The following is a 19,251-nucleotide window of genomic DNA, read 5'->3' as shown; positions in this document are numbered from 1 at the left end:
CCAAGGGCACCTTTAGCCACGACACCCAAGCAGGGTAGCTGAGGTTCATGTCACAGTAGGATCCATCCTTCGGAGCTGGAGAATTGCATCTGATGGTTCAGGTGCCCCAAGATCGTTTGCTGCCTATGCCCAGCCAGGTTCTGGGTTGGCTCACGTGTATGTATACGTACTAAATAAACATTTAAGGGACAAGTTCTTGAGTCCAACAGCAGGCTTCTGAGAAGCCTGTCCGACGTGGCGCATGAAAGACCTCTCGGTTCAGTGTCTCCATCCATTCCTCCCTCCCTCCCTTCCTTCCTTCTTTTTTTAATGAAGAGCCTTTGTGTTTTTATATCTTTCATAGAAATTTTTATAGCAGTTGCAGGTAAACTGTCAGGATTGGTTTTTAAAATATTTTTGTAACTTTAAGATATTCTATAATTATGCAGGTGATTTTAACATTTAATATGCATGTGATTTTAACATTTAATATGCAAAAAGAAATCTCTTGCTGGATTTGAGAGTACTGCATTTTAAAAGTCTCTCTTCTGTAACCGGATGTTTGGGCAACTTTGTGGGGAGAGACTGCTGGGTTTCTTACAGCCATGTATTACTGACACTGGCCACAGAATGCCTTTGGAAATCTGACGTACTGTTATCACCTTATTCACGCTCAGTGGTATCGCATTGTTTTGTGTTTTCACCAAGTGATGCTGAGGATGAGGAAAGAAATGAATGTAGAGAGAGGTCAAGAGGGAAATACAGACGCTAACAGAGGACTGAGGGGTGGAGTCTGCTGGTTCAGGCTCCTTGAAGGAAGTGGGAAAAGGAGATAGAAGGAACCACCTATGCTGAAAATACTGTGAATATGCAGTGAGATTTGCAGAATCTGTCCCATGTTATTTGCTTTCGGAAGCAATTTTGAAAACCCCACGAGGAAGAAAACATAAGAACAATGCTTTTTTTTTTCCTTTTCCACATAAAACAAACGGCATCAAATTATTTTCGGCATAAACCACATAATGTGAGTTTCATTGAGTTAAATAAACTCAATGAAACTCACATTACGTGAGTTTGGAAAGGAGTTTGCAAATGCACCAAAAAGCCCACCTGTGTTGTAGAATGTGTGGTGAAGTTAAATTTCTGTTTTACGAAACCTCCTTGGGCGGGGGGCAGTTTGCACAGAGGATGAGGGTCTCGTATCAACGTAACACAGGTAGTTACAAAAACATGTTATTGTACTGTGTAAAGATGCATAGTCATCTAATTTGGTTGGCTTTGTACCTTGTCCCTTTCTAAGCTTTTGCTGTACATCTAGAACCCTCAATACATACCGTGTCGTACTTCCTTTTGTAAATGATTTTTAATGGAATTTTGCACATAATACATTATAATACTGTATGATAATCATCTGTGAAAATAATCCTTGAAATATTTTTTTTTTAAAAGCGCTTGTCGGGCTTCCCTGGTGGCGCAGAGGATGAGCCTCTGCACATCCGGAGCCTGTGCTCTGCAGCAGGAGAGGCCACAAAAAAAAAAAAAAAAAGAAAGCGCTTGTCTCGAGCCACTGCCTCTGTCCAAGTCGACTCATGTTCCAAACAGCCTCCACTGAGGCCCGTGTGCAAGCTTAATTTCTAATGTTCCTGCTGCTGCACGTCCCCAAGTTTTCCTAATATAGCTGTCCCCCGGTATCTGCAAGGGACAGCTTCCAGGATCACCAGCCAATACCAAAATCCAAGGATGCTCAAGTCCACTACAGAGAATAGTGTAGTATGTGTCACATAAGGGACTGTCCGCCCCCTCCCACCCTCCAGATCTGCAGGTGCGGAATCTGTGGATACGGAGGGCTGACTGTAAAGTATTGCTACTTTAAACTGTCCTTCTTAGAAGCAACATCATTTCATGGTAGACTCTGAAGTCCCAGACAAACAGTCTGGCAGAAACATGAACTGAACTCCTCAAAAGTAGTGAAGGGACAGACACAGAGAACAGACTTGTGATTGTCAAGGTGGGTTGGGGGAGGGATGGATCGGGAGTTTGGGACTAGCAGATGCAAGCTATTACATACAGAACGGATAAACAAGGTCCTACTGTATAGTACAAGGAACTATTTTCAATATCCTGTGATAAACCATAATGGAGACGAATATGAAAAAGAATGTGTATATGTATAACGGAGTCACTTTGCTGTACAGCAGAAATTAACACATCGTAAATCAAATATACCTCAATAAAATTTTTTTAAAAAGCAGTGAAGGGCTTCCCTGGTGGCGCAGTGGTTAAAAATCCGCCTGCCAATGCAGGGGACGTGGGTTCGAGCCCTGGTCTGGGAAGATCCCACATGCCGCGGAGCAACTAAGCCCGTGCGCCACAACTACTGAACCTGCGCTCTAGAGCCCACAAGTGACAACTACTGAGCCCACGTGCCACAACTGCTTAAGTCCGTGCTCCACAACAAGAGAAGCCACCACAATGAGAAGCCCGCGCAACGCAATGAAGAGTAGCCCCTGCTCGCCGCAACTAGAGAAAACCCGCGCGCAGCAACGAGAACCCAACGCAGCCAAAAATAAATAAGTAAATTTTTTTAAAAAAGCATTGAAGGGAAACATCAAGATCAGATGAAAAACAAACACACAGCACACAAGTCTCATCACTTGTATCTTGGCCCATGTACTATCACCTAACTTTCTGAACTTCAGCTTCCTGGGATACAAAAGGAGGATCAAAACATACACTTCCAGGGCTTCCCTGGTGGCGCAGTAGTTGAGGGTCCACCTGCCGATGCAGGGGACACAGGCTCGTGCCCCAGTCTGGGAGGATCCCGCATGCCGCGGAGCGGCTGGGCCTGTGGGCCATGGCTGCTGAGCCTGTGCGTCCGGAGCCTGTGCTCCGCAGCGGGAGAGGCCACAGCAGTGAGAGGCCCGCGTACCGCAAAAAAAAAAAAGAAAGAAAAACATATACTTTCAGAATTTTAAATAAAAGTCTTTGTAAATTTAAGATGATACATGTTTAAATAAAATATGTATACATTTTTACATGTTTGTGAAGTAACAAAATAACTAAAATTTCACTTTGACTCTAGAAGGTAAGTGGCCAAAGCCACCTTTCCAGAAATGTTTACCTAGGCAGCCGAGCTCTCCCAGGCAGGGAAATCAGGACACCTTGGCTCAGGTGGTGCCCATCTCACACCTTCTGAACACCTTGTCTCCCTTCCCCCTCTGCCCAAGGTTGACCATTCTTGAATTTTCTTTTATGTTTTTTCCTATACAGCAGGTTCTTATTAGTTCTCTATTTTATACATATTAGTGTATACATGTCAATCCCAATCTCCCAATTCATCCCACCACCACCACCCTGCCCCCAGGGAAGTCCCCCAAGGCTGACCATTCTTGAAGCCACTGGGGTTCTTTGCTGCTGGGAAGTCAATAGGCCTCTTTGAAAACTTGGGGAAAGCGATGGACCCGCCCCGCACCCCCAGGAAAAACATGCATATCTACCTCCTGCCATCAATTCGGCATGTGATTTAAAGCCTCCCCTTCCAGATTATAAGCCTCTCCTGCTCAGCCCTGCATGGGCCTCACTGGTGAGTTCCAGAAACAGAGCCCGCCAGCAGTCGGCAGCCAGGGACTAGGGGTCAGGCCACCAGGGGGAGGGGGCAGGGCCTGGGGACAAGGCTCTACCAGAGCTGCACCTGCACCCAGAGGGTAGGAAGGGGGATGTCTGGCCCCGTGGGCATCTTTAGGGAGCTCACCTTCCTTCTGCTGAGGGCCTTGACCTTGCAAGCACCTCGCAAAGGTTTAGATGCAGCATGCACGACTTAGACTTATTTCCCCTCTCCGTTCTCCCTGGTTAGGAAAGGCACCAGACTCTTGTTTCTCTTTTTTTTTTGGCCGTGCCACACGGCATGTGGGATCTTAGTTCCCCGACCACGGATCAAACCCACGCTCCCTGCAGTGGAAGCTGGGAGTCTTAACCACTGGACCGCCAGGGAAGTCCCTACCAGACTTGTTTCTTCTAATCATGGCCAATATGCTGCAAGGCCTGCTAAGCGGTGATTCAGTGAGCAGTGAACGCAACACCCGGCAAGCAGGCCGGTTTCGGGCAGCTCACAGAGGAGTGATGTGTGCAAACCTTGAGGTCACCTGCTGTCACACAGAGAAATGTCCCGGGGGGCGGGGGGCGGGGGGTGAACTTACCGGTATTTGAGTAATTCTGGAGAATATTTTGACTTGGCTTTAAAAATCACCTGCAATGACAAAAAAACATGCCAAGTTGGGTACACAATCTGCTGACACTGACAAACTGATATCATTGCTTAGAACTCTCCTTTCCCTTGGTGTCTGGGCGCTGGGGCACGGCCTCTGAAATTGAGACGTCTGCTTTGTGAGAAAGTTTGTGAAGCTAAACATTGTTTAAGCTGTGTATACAATTTAAATTTAATTTGAAACTTAAAAGGAAAAGTATTTACAAATGGTTAAAATGTTTTGTTTTTTTAAGGTATTACTGGTCTACCACTAGCCGGTACGTCCCTTATTTTAAGATTTATATTTGAGGGACTTCCCTGGTGGTCCAGTGGTTAAGACTCCACGCTTCCAATGCAGGGGGCGTGGGCTCAATCCCTGGTCGGGGAACTAAGATCCCACATGCTGCACAGTGTGGCCAAAAAAAAAAAAAAAAAAAAATTTGTATTTCAGTCCATACTTCCCCCAGAGATAAACAGTTCACTCTCACTTTATTAGGACTTTCACTGGCACCAAAAGAATGTGGTTTGAATGTACGTGTGTCCATCGACCCAGGCCTCAAACTCTGCAGCCCACTGGACTACAGGAGTGTCAAACTCGATGACATGCTGCCTGTTGGAATTTCCCCAGATTTTCGCAGCCTGCAGTCTGTTAACAGGCCCATGTAGGGGGCAGAGGCTAGCCTGGCAGAGCCTGTGAGAAGGCGAAGGGGAGACGGAAAGCAGGTGTCAGCACAGGCTCCAGCCCCACGAGACACGCGGCTCTTCCCACGGGGTGGGTGTGTGCTCGCGGGAGCCCTGAGGGCGGTCACCGGTCAGGGTCTGGCTCGGGGTGCATTGGAGCAGCCGTGCAGGTGCCCACACGCTTGCTCTCCTGACCCCCGGTGTCTGCGAGCGGGTGGCGGCAGCACGGGCAGGAGGAAAGGAAGGGTGTGGAAGAGGAGAGGAGTGAGGACATTTTTTCAGAGATGCTCCTGCCGTGGACGGCGAGGGTCAGACGACCTGCGCTCCCTGCATCCAGGCTCTCCCTCTGCATGGAGCTCCCAAACACGCCCTGGGCACCCCGCCTTTCCTCCTGCTGGCCCTGAGGGCTGCGATGTCCCGCTGGGAGCCCACCATCCTCCGCCACGCGCTGTTCCTCTCTCCTCAGCCCTCTGGGCCCTTGGTACTTGCCTTGGGATTTACTCAGCCCCCAGACACCTGCCTAAGGGGGAAAAACCCTGCCTGAGTGGTAAGGAGCGAAGGACAAGGGGAAAACAGGGTGGGGAGTGAGAGCACGGTCCTGGCGACAGGGGAGGAGGGGACAGGCAGCCCTGGAACCCATGGGGGCTCACGGGGTTTCCATACTGTCGCCCTCCTGTCTGAGGAGCAAGCAGTGAGAAATCAGTCTGCTGGAGGGTTATGCGAACATAATGCTGGGAAAGCCTTCAGTGGATCCAAGTGCCCTGCCGTGTCTGCAGATGTAGACAGATGTCACGAGGGGCAGCAAGCCTCCAAGTGACCCTAGGGGCCGATTCCCACAAAACAAACCACGTGCAATAGAAGCAGCCATTCCCCCGGGAACCTTTTCAAAGACACTCTTCTGAGGACCCTCAGTAGTAATTCTCAGACTTATCCATGCATAGGAATCACCCAGGGAACCTGCTAAAGATGCAAATCCCAGAGCTCCACCCTCCGAGGTGCCAAGGTGATGGGTCTGGGCCAGGGCCCAGGAATCTGCATTTTAATAGACTGCCCACCCCGAGCGAGTGATTCGGATTCGGGTTTGGCTAGCACAAAGACCGCCTCGTAGGAAATACGAAAGAGATGAAAACTGCCTGACCTATTATTCTTGAGAAGCTTTGCAATCATTCATTTCAAACGCACTGAAACAGTTGATCACAGCAATGAGATGACACCACAAGAGTCCAGGTACAGTGCCAAGAACAGAGATCAGGGGACGCTCCAAGTCCACGGACAGCACCCCACGACGTTCACGCTCACGCCTGCCTCAAACTTACAACAACATGCCACCAACTGAGGACTCTAATCCTCAGAATCAACATCTGGGTGAGAGGGGAACCGCAGACATTCCTACAGACTTTACAATAAGCAAACCCATGCCCCGCTTTTTAAAAACACATTTTCAGAGCTTCACAGAGGAGCATTCCAAACTTATGGAGGAATTATTTTGTTTGTGACATGAGTTTTGTCTCTGTCCTAAATCCCTTTGGGAAGGAGGTAAGAAGTAGGGGTTCACATCCCAAATAAAGTACCTGGTAAAAACACAAAGAGATGGCGTGAGTACACTGCCCTTACATCAAAGGGGCCCTGAGCTCAGCTTTCTCTGACAAGCTCCCGTGGGATTTTAGGCAAGTCACGTCACCTTTGGTAGTTCTCTGCAGTCCATGAGAAGGAGAAAAGTTATAAAACAACCTCCCTTAGGAATAAGACATAGATTAATACATCACTCCAAAGTTCTGTTACTGATAATACTGAATAATACTGATTCATACAACCTATAACAATGCTCTCAGAAAAACGCTCTTATGATACATAGTACTTGAGGATCTTGCTTTTAAATAATCAAGAGAATTCTTGGGGCTTCCCTGGTGGCACAGTGGTTAAGAATCCTCCTGCCAGTGCAGGGGACACAGGTTCAAGTCCTGGTCCAGGAAGATTCCACATGCCGTGGCGCAACCAAGCCCGTGCACCACAACTACTGAGCCTGCGCTCTAGAGCCTGCGAGCCACGACTACTGAGCCCGCATGCCACAACTACTGAAGCCCGTGCTCCGCAACAAGAGAAGTCACCACAATGAGAAGCCGGTGCACAGCAACGAAGACCCAACGCAGCCAAAAATAAATAAATTTAAAAAAAGAAAAAAGAGAATTCTTCACAGATATCAAAGTAAGGAGACGGGCGGGAGAGGGGGAAAATGGTGTTAGAGTAAGACGCAGAGATCACCATCCTCCCCACAGATACATCAGAAATACATCTACACGTGGAACAACTCCTACAGAACACCCACTGAACGCTGGCAGAAGACCTCAGACCTCCCAAAAGGCAAGAAACTCCCCACGTACCTGGGTAGGGCAAAAGAAAAAAGAATAAACAGAGACAAAAGAATAGGGACGGGACCTGCGCCAGTGGGAGGGAGCTGTGAAGGAGGAAAGATTTCCACATTCTAGGAAGCCCCTTCGCGGGCGGAGACTGCGGGTGGCGGAGGGGGTAAGCTTCGGAACCGCGGAGGAGAGCCCAAGAACAGGGGTGCGGAGGGCAAAGCGGGGAGATTCCCGCACCGAAGATCAGTGCCGACCATCACTCACCAGCCCGAGAGGCTTGTCTGCTCCCCCGCCGGGGCGGGCGGGGCTGGAAGCTGAGGGTCGGGCTTCGGTCTGTCCACCGCAGGGAGAGGACTGGGGTTGGCGGCGTGAACACAGCCTGAAGGGGGCTCGTGCACCACAGCTAGACGGGAGGGAGTCCGCGGAGATGTCTGGACCTGCCGAAGGGGCAAGAGACTTTTTCTTCCCTCTTTGTTTCCTGGGGCGCGAGGAGAGGGGATTAAGAGCGCTGCTTAAAGGAGCTCCAGAGACGGGCGCGAGCGCGGCTAACAGCGCGGACCCCAGAGACGGGCATGAGACGCTAAGGCTGCTTCTACGGCCACCAGGAAGCCTGTGTGCGAGCACAGGTCGCTATCCACAACCCCCTCCCGGGAGCCTGTGCAGCCCGCCACCGCCAGTGTCCCGGGATCCAGGGACAACTCCCCCGGGGAGAACGCACAGCGCGCCTCGGGCTGGTGCAACATCACATGGGCCTCTGCCGCCGCAGGCTCGCCCCGCATCCATACCCCTCCCTACCCCAGGCCTGAGTGAGCCAGAGCCCCCGAAGCAGCTGCTCCTTTAACCCCGTCCTGTTTGAGAGAACAGATGCCCTCAGGTGACCTACACGCAGAGGCGGGTCCAAATCCAAAGCTGAACACCTGGAGCTGTGTGAACAAAGAAGAGAAAGGGAAATTTCTCCCAGCAGCCTCAGGAGCAGCGGATTAAATCTCCACAATCAACCTGATGTGCCCTGCATCTGTGGAATACCTGAATAGACAACGAGTCATCCTGAATTGAGGAGGTGGACTTTGAGAGCAAGATTTATTATTTTTTCCCCTTTTCCTCTTTTTGTGAGTGTGTCTGTATATGCTTCTGTGTGAGATTTTGTCTGTATAGCTTTGCTTCCACCATTTGTCCTAGGGTCCTGTCCGTTCGTTTTTGTTTAGTTTTGTTTTTAATTAAAAACAATTTTTTTTCTTAATAATTATTTTTTATTTTAATAACTATTTTATTTTGTTACTTTATTTTATTTTATCCTTTCTTTTTTTCTACTTTTTCTCCCTTTTATTCTGAGCCGTGTGGATGAAAGGCTCTTGGTGATGCTGCCAGGAGTCAGTGCTGTGCCTCTGAGGTGGGAGAGCCAACTTCAGGACACTGGTCCACAAGAGACCTCCCAGCTGCACATAATATCAAACGGCAAAAATCTCCCAGAGATCTCCATCTCAACGCCAAAACCCAGCTTCACTCAACGACCAGCAAGCTACAGTGCTGGACACCCTATGGCAAACAACTAGCAAGACAGGAACACAACCCCACCCATTAGCAGAGAGGCTGCCTAAAATCATAATAAGGCCACAGACACCCCAAAACACACCACCAGACGTGGACCTGCCCACCAGAAAGACAACATCCAGCCTCATCCACCAGAACACAAGCACTAGTCCCCTCCACCAGGAAGCCTACACAACCCACTGAACCAACTTTAGCCACTAGAGACACACACCAAAACCAACGGGAACTACGAACGGGCAGCCTGCTAAAAGGAGACCCCAAACACAGTAAGATAAGCAAAATGAGAAGACAGAAAAACACACAGCAAAAGAAGGAGCGAGATTAAAAACCCACCAGACCTAACAAATGAAGAGGAAATAGGCAGTCTACCTGAAAGAGAATTCAGAATAATGATACTAAAGATGATCCAAAATCTTGGAAATAGAATAGAGAAAATGCAAGAAACATTTAACAAGGACCTAGAAGAACTAAAGAGGAAACAAGCAACAAAGAACAACACAATAAACGAAATTAAAAATACTCTAGAAGGGATCAATAGCAGAATAACTGAGGCAGAAGAACAGATAAGTGACCTGGAAGATAAAATAGTGGAAATAACTACTGCAGAGCAGAATAAAGAAAAAAGAATGAAAAGAACTGAGGACAGTCTCAGAGACCTCTGGGACAACATTAAACGCACCAACATTCGAATTATAGGGGTTCCAGAAGAAGAAGAGAAAAAGAAGGGAATGAGAAAATATTTGAAGAGATTATAGTTGAAATTTTCCCTAATATGGAAAAGGAAATAGTTACTCAAGTCCAGGAAGCACAGAGAGTCCCATACAGGATAAATCCAAGGAGAAACACACCAAGACACATATTAATCAAACTGTCAAAAATTAAATACACAGTGTTCCCTGGTGGCACAGTGGTTGAGAGTCTGCCTGCCGATGCAGGGGACATGGTTTTGTGTCCCGGTCCGGGAAGATCCCACATGCTGCGGAGTGGCTGGGCCCGTGAGCCATGGCCGCTGAGCCTGCGTGTCCGGAGCCTGTGCTCCGCAACGGGAGAGGCCACAACAGTAAGAGGCCCACGAAACACAAAAAAAAAAAAAAAAAAAAAAATTAAATACACAGAAAATATATTAAAAGCAGCAAGGGAAAAACAACAAATAACACACAAGGGAATCCCCATAAGGTTAACAGCTGATCTTTCAGCAGAAACTCTGCAAGCCAGAAGGGACTGGCAGGACATATTTAAAGTGATGAAGGAGGAAAACCTGCAACCAAGATTACTCTACCCAGCAAGGATCTCATTCAGATTTGATGGAGAAATTAAAACCTTTACAGACAAGCAAAAGCTGAGAGAGTTCAGCACTACCAAACCAGCTCTACAAAAACTGCTAAAGGAACTTCTCTAGGCAAGAAACACAAGAGAAGGAAAAGACGTACAATAACGAACGCAAAACAATTAAGAAAATGGGAATAGGAACATACATATCAATAATTATCTTAAATGTAAATGGATTAAATGCTCCCACCAAAAGCCACAGACTGGCTGAATGGATACAAAAAAAAAGACCCATATATACGCTGCCTACAAGAGACCCACTTCAGACCTAGAGACACATACAGACTGAAAGTAAGGGGATGGCAAAAGATATTCCATGCAAATGGAAATCAAAAAAAAGCTGGAAAAAAAAAAAAAGAAAGCTGGAGTAGCAATTCTCATATCAGACAAAATACACTTTAAAATAAAAACTATTAGAAGAGACAAAGAAGGACACTACATAATGATCAAGGGATTGATCCAAGAAGAAGATATAACAATTGTAAATATTTATGCACCCAACATAGGAGCACCTCAATACATAAGGCAAATACTAACAGCCATAAAAGGGGAAATTGACAGTAACACATTCATATTAGGGGACTTTAACACCCCACTTTCACCAATGGACAGATCATCCAAAATGAAAATAAATAAGGAAACACAAGCTTTAAATGATACATTAAACAAGATGGACTTAATTGATATTTATAGGACATTCCATCCAAAAACAACAGAATACACATTTTTCTCAAGTGCTCATGGAACAGTCTCCAGGATAGATCATATCTTGGGTCACAAATCAAGCCTTGGTAAATTTAAGAAAATTGAAATTGTATCAAGTATCTTTTCCGACCACAACACTATGAGACTAGATATCAATTACAGGAAAAGATCTGTAAAAAATACAAACACATGGAGGCTAAACAATACACTACTTAATAACGAAGTGATCACTGAAGAAATCAAAGAGGAAATCAAAAATACCTAGAAACAAATGACAATGGAGACACGACGACCCAAAACCTATGGGATGCAGCAAAAGCAGTTCTAAGAGGGGAGTTTATAGCAATACAATCCTACCTTAAGAAACAGGAAACATCTCAAATAAACAACCTAACCTTGCACCTAAAGCAATTAGAGAAAGAAGAACAAAAAAACCCCAAAGTTAGCAGAAGGAAAGAAATCATAAAGATCAGATCAGAAATAAATGAAAAAGAAATGAAGGAAACGATAGCAAAGATCAATAACACTAAAAGCTGGATCCTTGAGAAGATAAAAAAAATTGATAAACCATTAGCCAGACTCATCAAGAAATAAAGGGAGAAGACTCAAATCAATAGAATTAGAAATGAAAAAGGAGAAGTAACAAATGACACTGCAGAAATACAAAAGATCATGAGAGATTACTACAAGCAACTCTATGCCAATAAAATTAACAACCTGGAAGAAATGGACAAATTCTTAGAAATGCACAACGTGCCAAGACTGAATCAGGAAGAAATAGAAAATATGAACAGACCAATCACAAGCACTGAAATTGAAACTGTGATTAAAAATCTTCCAACAAACAAAAGCCCAGGACCAGATGGCTTCACAGGTGAATTCTATCAAACATTTAGAGAAGAGCTAACACCTATCCTTCTCAAACTCTTCCAAAATGTAGCAGAGGGAGGAACACTCCCAAACTCATTCTACAAGGCCACCATCACCCTGATACCAAAACCAGACAAGGATGTCACAAAGAAAGAAAACTACAGACCAATATCACTGATGAACATAGATGCAAAATCCTCAGCAAAATACTGCAGACAGAATCCAGCAGCACATTAAGAGGATCATACACCATGATCAAGTGGGGTTTATTCCAGGAATGCAAGGATTCTTCAATATATGCAAATCAATCAATGTGATACACCATATTAACATACTGAAGGAGAAAAACCATATGGTCATCTCAATAGATGCAGAGAAAGCTTTCGACAAAATTCAACACCGATTTATGATAAAAACCCTGCAGAAACTAGGCATAGAGGGAACTTTCCTCAACATAATAAAGGCCATATATGACAAACCCACAGCCACCATCATCCTCAGTGGTGAAAAACTGAAACCATTTCCACTAAGATCAGGAAAAAGACAAGGTTGTCCACTCTCACCACTATTATTCAACATAGTTTTGGAATTTTTAGCCACAGCAATCAGAGAAGAAAAAGAAATAAACGAAATCCAAATTGGAAAAGAAGTAAAGCTGTCACTGTTTGCAGATGACATGATACTATACATAGAGAATCCTAAAGATGCTACCAGAAAACTTCTAGAGCTAATCAATGAATTTGGTAAAGTAGCAGGACACAAAATTAATGCACAGAAATCTCTTGCATTCCTATACACTAATGATGAAAAATCTGAAAGTGAAATCAAGAAAACACTCCCATTTACCACTGCAACAAAAAGAATAAAATATCTAGGAATAAACCTACCTCAGGAGACAAAAGACCTGTATGCAGAAAATTATCAGACACTGATGAAGGAAATTAAAGATGATACAAATAGATGAAGAGATATACCATGTTCTTGGAATGGAAGAATCAACATTGTGAAAATGACTCTACTACCCAAAGCAATCTACAGATTCAATGCAATCCCTATCAAACTATCACTGGCATTTTTCACAGAATTAGAACAAAAAATTTCACAATTTGTATGGAAACACAAAAGACCCCGAATAGCCAAAGCAATCTTGAGAACGAAAAATGGAGCTGGAGGAATCAGGCTCCCTGACTTCAGACTATACTACAAAGCTACAGTAATCAAGACAGTATGGTACTGGCACAAAAACAGAAAGATAGATCAATGGAACAGGGTAGAAAGCCCAGAGATAAACCCACACACACATGGTCACATATGGTCACCTTATATTTGATAAAGGAGGCAGGAATGTACAATGGAGAAAGGACAGCCTCTTCAATAAGTGGTGCTGGGAAAACTGGACAGCTACATGTAAAAGTATGAGATTAGAACACTCCCTAACACCATACACAAAAATAAGCTCAAAATGGATTAAAGACCTAAATGTAAGGCCAGACACTATCAAACTCTTAGAGGAAAACATAGGCAGAACACTCTATGACATAAATCACAGCAAGATCCTTTTTGACCCACCTCCTAGAGAAATGGAAATAAAAACAAAAATAAACAAATGGGACCTAATGAAACTTCAAAGCTTTTGCACAGCAAAGGAAACCATAAACAAGACCAAAAGACAACCCTCAGAATGGGAGAAAATATTTGCAAATGAAGCAACTGACAAAGGATTAATCTCCAAAATTTACAAGCAGCTCATGCAGCTCAATAACAAAAAAATAAACAACCCAATCCAAAAACGGGCAGCTCTAAACAGACATTTCTCCACAGAAGATATACAGATTGCCAACAAACACATGAAAGAATGCTCAACATCATTAATCATTAGAGAAATGCAAATCAAAACTACAATGAGATATCATCTCACACCAGTCAGAATGGCCATCATTAAAAAATCTAGAAACAATAAATGCTGGAGAGAGTGTGGAGAAAAGGGAACTCTCTTGCACTGCTGGTGGGAATGTGAATTGGTACAGCCACTATGGAGAACAGTATGGAGGTTCCTTATAAAACTACAAATAGAACTACCATATGACCCAGCAATCCCACTACTGGGCATATACCCTGAGAAAACCATAATTCAAAAAGAGTCATGTACCAAAATGTTCATTGTAGCTCTGTTTACAATAGCCAGGACATGGAAGCAACCTAAGTGCCCATGATCAGATGAACTGATAAAGAAGATGTGGCAAAAAATAAATAAATAAATAAATAAAGAAGATGTGGCACATATATACAATGGAATATTACTCAGCCATAAAAAGATACGAAATTGAGTTATTTGTAGTGAGGTGGATGGACCTAGACTCTGTCATACAGAGTGAAGTAAGTCAGAAAGAGAAAGACAAATACCGTATGCTAACGCATATATATGGAATCTAAGAAAAATAAAATGTCATGAAGAACCTAGGGGTAAGATGGGAATAAAGACACAGACCTACTAGAGAAGGGACTTGAGGATACGGGGAGGGGGAAGGGTAAGCTGTGACAAAGTGAGAGAGTGGCATGGACATATATACACTACCAAACATAAAATAGCTAGTGGGAAGCAGCCGCATAGCACAGGGAGATCAGCTCAGTGCTTTGTTACCACCTAGAGGGGTGGAATAGGGAGGGTGGAAGGGAGGGAGATGCAAGAGGGAAGAGATATGGGAACATATGTATATGTATAACTGATTCACTTTGTTATAAAGCAGAAACTAACACACAATTGTAATGCAATTATACTCCAATAAAGATGTAAAAAATAAATAAATAAATAAAAATTCAAATTTCATCAGGAAGTTAAAAAAAAGGGAGGAGAAGAAACTATAGTATTTTTTAAACCATATTTAAATTGAAGTATAGTTAATTTACAATGTTGTATTAGTTTCAGGTGTACAGCAAAGTGATTAAGTTACACATACACATACGTGTGTGTGTGTGTGTGTATATATATATATATATATATATATATTCTATTTCAGATTCTTTTCCATTATAGGTTTTTATAAGATGTGAATATAGTTCCCTGTGCTATACTGTATGTCCTTGTTGTTTATCTGTTTTACATATAGTAGCTTGTATGTGTTAATTCCAAACTCCTAATTTATCCCCCCGCTTTCCTCTTCAGTAACCATGTTTGTGTTCTATGTCTGTGAGTGTATTTATGTTTTGTAAATAAGTTAAATTGTCCCATTTTTTTAGACTCCACACATAAGTGATATCATATGATATTGAAACTACAGTATTTTTTAAAAAGTGTTTGAACTTGTCAACGAAATATACAAATATCGTTTTACTATTTCGCCACCCTTGGGAGGCTTACTCGGTGGCAGGTAACTCAGTTGATTCTCATACGCCAGGGCCATCGCTGGGCTCCCAGAAACCACCCACAGGTCGTACCGTCCTATGGACTCAGCTCGGTGCAAAGTGCTGTCACGGATGCAAGAAAAATTTGACCCGTTCTGCCTTCAACAGGGTTATGGTCCCTACTGGTGAGGGAAAACCTGGACTGGGCAAATGACAAGAGGAGATGCAACCCAGAAAGGCCATGGGCTCAGGTGGTCTGGGCACAGGGGGCTGATCTGCAGGTCAGGGGCTCGGCCGCGTGATGAGCACATCAACTCTTCCTGTTCCTTGGCCACATCCTGCCTTGTCTCACCCAGGCGGCTCCTGGTCCCACCAGGACGGCACGAGAGCACATGCACGGATCAGGGTCAACCCGTGGCCCATGGGGCACCCAGCTCACTAACACCACTCGGCCAGCGCTGGGTCTTCAGGGCCTGGGACCTGCAGATCCACACCCCCAGCCAAGAGTTGCAAAAGCAGTGAACCCTCCCAAGTGGAAGCATAGCCCACCTGTGCACCATCCTCCTCCATAAATAAAATAAGAGACGTTTCTTTACTCCCCATGGTCCCTGCAGCCCCGAATGTACATGCCATATGGACGATGAACTGAAAGGAGTCAGGGGTGGGAGGCCAGCCTGGACCCCAGAAGCCCCTTCCTGGAACACAGCGAAGGTCAGGGTTCCCAGCCATGAGTATCAAATATCTGGTCCAGGACTCGAGCTTTATAAACAATCACATGCTTTGCCCCCATAATTCTCCTTGTAAGAACTGATTCTGAGGCTGGGTTTCTCAAGGTGCGCCCACAGAACTGGGAATTCATAAAGGTGACTGGAAATAGGCGTTAGGTCAGTGAACAAATTTAGAAACTGCTAGGCTACCTAGATTTTCCCTGCAAGAATTCCCAGAGCCTTTAAAAAGCTAATTACTCTATGTTGTAAATCTTCAAGGGAAACGCAAGGTATGCAGCAATTTTCCAAACTTATTTGGCCGCTGAAGGTGTACCTAATGAGTATTCCAGGGAACAGTTTGGGAAACACTGCCCTTAAAGGTGCTAAGCACAGGTAGGATGTTCACTGCAGCCTTAATAACAGCAATAATAATAATAATAATCACAACAAGAAAAAATGACAACTTTAAAATCATACTCAGCCTTCACCCCCGTGAACACCAATCAAGGGGTTCCCCAGGTCAAAGCATTCTACCCCAAAAGGAACCCAAAGCCCCATCCTGTAAAAGATGGGGAGACCCCGCAAAACTTAGATCCTCATTAAGTCCACATCGCAGCCTGGAGGAGAAAAGTCATCACCAGGTAAGGGGACAGTCTAATACGAAATAAACCATTTGATCCTCTCTAAGCTGAAAGCCACGGTGACAGATTACGACATCAAAATCAAAGCCTCAACCATGATTTGTAAAAGCTCTGTCCACTCTTTATAATTTGTGGCAATTACGGTTGACCCCTGAACGACGAGGGGGTCAGGGACTCCCTGACCCTCCATGCAGGTGAAAATCCAAGTAGAATTTATCATGGGCCTACAGCATAAAGGCGGCTTCCTTGTAACCACAGATTCAACCAACCGCAGATCATGTAGTTCTGTAGTATCCACTGTGGAAAAAAAAATCCACATCTAGGCGGACCCATGTTGTTCAAGGGTCAACTGTTTATGTCTTGAATTCACCTGGGCCTTTGCAAGTTGTGCTTAGAAACTCTGCCCTGTCCTCAAGTTAATCCTTAAACCTAAGTTGCTCAAAGTTGCATTTAAATTCCTGGCATTTTAAACTGACACAGTATACATTTAATTGCAGCGTCATTTTTGCCCTCATTAAATACAGGACATAAATGTCTGGACCAAGTTTTCAAAAAAAGAAAATTCTAAACTCTCCTACTCACCCCTCCCCCACTCCTGTCTGTGTTCCAGGGAAATTCACTGAAGATTGATTAGTGCCCAGAAGTGGAGCTAACCCTCCGGGGCTGACTCCTGCTCTCTTATCGGGCTGCCCATCTCCTAGAGTCTGCGTTGGCTCCCACTGACCTCAGCAGGAATCCGGCTGGGAGGAGGACAGGGCTCCTGAGGGGGAGGCAGACAAGGACGAATTACTCCTTCATATCTTACAGCCCCTGCTACGGACAGTGCGGGCTCCTCCGGCTCCCTGCAAAACCAGACCTGCCAGATGGGAGGGCAGGACGACAGGGACCTGTGAGTGGCTGGGGAACAAGTGAGGTCAGACAAAAATTCATATTCTCCCCACATTCAGACTGGTGGTATTGGTGACGGGTCAGCTGACACTGAGCGCCAGATCTGGAACCGAGAATTGTGAAAATAAGGAAACGTTGGTCCTGACCTCCAGAAACTACAACCAGATACAGACATGGTGTGAGGGTGGTGTGAGTTGTGAGGAAGTGAGACAGCCTGAGGGGAAGCTGGACCCCCTGGGGTGGGCCAGGTGGGCAGCAGGCTAGGCTAGGATACAAGTCCAGGCAGCAGCCTTTAGTCAGGAAAGGCACATGCACTTCCCTGTAAGAGAATCAGAAAGCTTTCAGTAGAAGCCACACAATCTGAAACCAGAGCTGTGCTTTTTAGAGGGGGGCAGGGGTGGGGGACCAGAGACAAAGGGCCTGGACTAGGGGTTCAGAGAGAAGGTGAGAACAGAGGTGTATGCTTACAGGGAAAACAAAGGCAGAATGTAGCTTAGCGGTTGCCTGGGTCTGGGGGGTTGGGGAGAAGTGTGGGTGACTGCTAAGGGCTCCAGGGTTCCTTCTGGGGGTGACAAAAAAATGTTCTGAACTTTTATGAACCAGAAACAGACTCACAGACATAGAGAACAGACCTGTGGTTGCCAAGCGGGGGTGAGGGTGAGGGAGGGATGGATTGGGAGTCTGGGGTTAGCAGATGCAAACTATTATCTGTAGGATGGATAAACAACAGGTCCTAACTGTAGAGCACAGGGAACTATAGTCAATATCCTGTGATAAACCATAATGGAAAAGAATATGAAAAAGAATGTGTATATATGCATAACTGAATCACTGTGCTGTACAGCAGAAATGAACACAACCTTGTAAATCAATTATACTTCAATAAAAAAAATGTTCTGAAATTGATGGTGGTGATGGTTGGGCAAGTCTGTGGATGTAGAGCTTTAAATGGAGAACAGTACAGAGTGTGAACTGGTCTCAGTCAACATAAAGGAGCAGAACAGCAGGCAAGGAGCTGGCCCGGGGGTGCCAGTGGCACGTAGGCGGGCAAAGGGGGAGAGAGAGGCCTGGGTGAGGGACCATCAGGGTGCCAGACGCTGCTCATAAGTAGGACTGTATAACCGTGGGGAGCTGGGCAGTTGGGGAGGGGCCTGGCGGGGATGTGGGGGGAGGCAGGAGGAAGTGGCAGCGGGGAGTCTATTCTAGAGCATCAGCTACTCTTTAAAAATGTGTTTGTGAAATGCGAGAGAGATTATTCAAGGGCACTAGGACCTGGTTTAAGATCAGGAGCCTGGGCCCCGGGACCCCCACCCCCGGGATGGCAGAGCAGAGGGAGGGAGAGGCAGGAGGCAGGGTGCGGCCAAGAGAGAGGGGCAGAGCAGCAGTTTCCATGGAAACTCCCATCCTGTTGTGGGACTAAAGCATCTTCCCCGCACCCATTCCTGTCGGTCTCAGCATCATTTCCACGGCCTTGCGGAGTCCTACCTAGAACTGACGCCCAGGACAGGAAAGCCAAGTGACTTTCTGAAGGTTTAATTCCAGTTTGGGGAAGCGGGAGGACGTCCCCACCCCCAAGCTGGCCCCAGGGAGGGAGGCTGGGGTGGGGAGAGCCCGCCTCTGTTCCCAGCCCCCCTCCCGCCCACCCGTGGGGCTCTGTGCCCTCTGGGCAACCCCAGGCCCTTCCCGCCACCTCCCGGATGACGCAGGAGGGCCCAGAGAGCCGCCTATGACGTACACGGGTGACAGAAGTACAAAGGTTCTAGAAGCAGCTGCTGCCCTCGGCCTCCCTCCCCTCATAAATTACAGCCCCTGAATGGCTCACCCCTTCTGTTCCCACCCTTTGAAGTCCTGCTTGCCTGTGTTTTCCTCCTACCAACCCCAGCTGGTCTTTGCTGCTTTACAACCATTCTTCCTAATGAAGCATGCTGGCTGCTTCTGGCAGAAACGTCCCAGGC

At 45.8% G+C, this 19,251-nt stretch overlaps 1 protein-coding gene across 1 annotated transcript in view; it reads right to left on the bottom strand.

The window, feature by feature from the left end:
• The window catches only part of GPR137B (G protein-coupled receptor 137B), a 56,192-nt gene that overhangs the window by 24,517 nt on the left and 12,424 nt on the right, over positions 1-19,251 (bottom strand). Inside the window, exon 2 of the mRNA XM_032609305.1 lies at positions 4,176-4,225. Coding sequence (XP_032465196.1) covers positions 4,176-4,225 — 50 coding nt within the window. The remainder of the gene's footprint in view (positions 1-4,175; positions 4,226-19,251) is intronic.

This window comes from Phocoena sinus, chromosome 16 (genome assembly GCF_008692025.1).
Source record: "Phocoena sinus isolate mPhoSin1 chromosome 16, mPhoSin1.pri, whole genome shotgun sequence".
NCBI lineage: Eukaryota > Metazoa > Chordata > Mammalia > Artiodactyla > Phocoenidae > Phocoena > Phocoena sinus.
The sequence above is the reverse complement of the archived record's forward strand: the minus strand, read 5'-3'. Positions and strand labels throughout refer to the sequence as shown.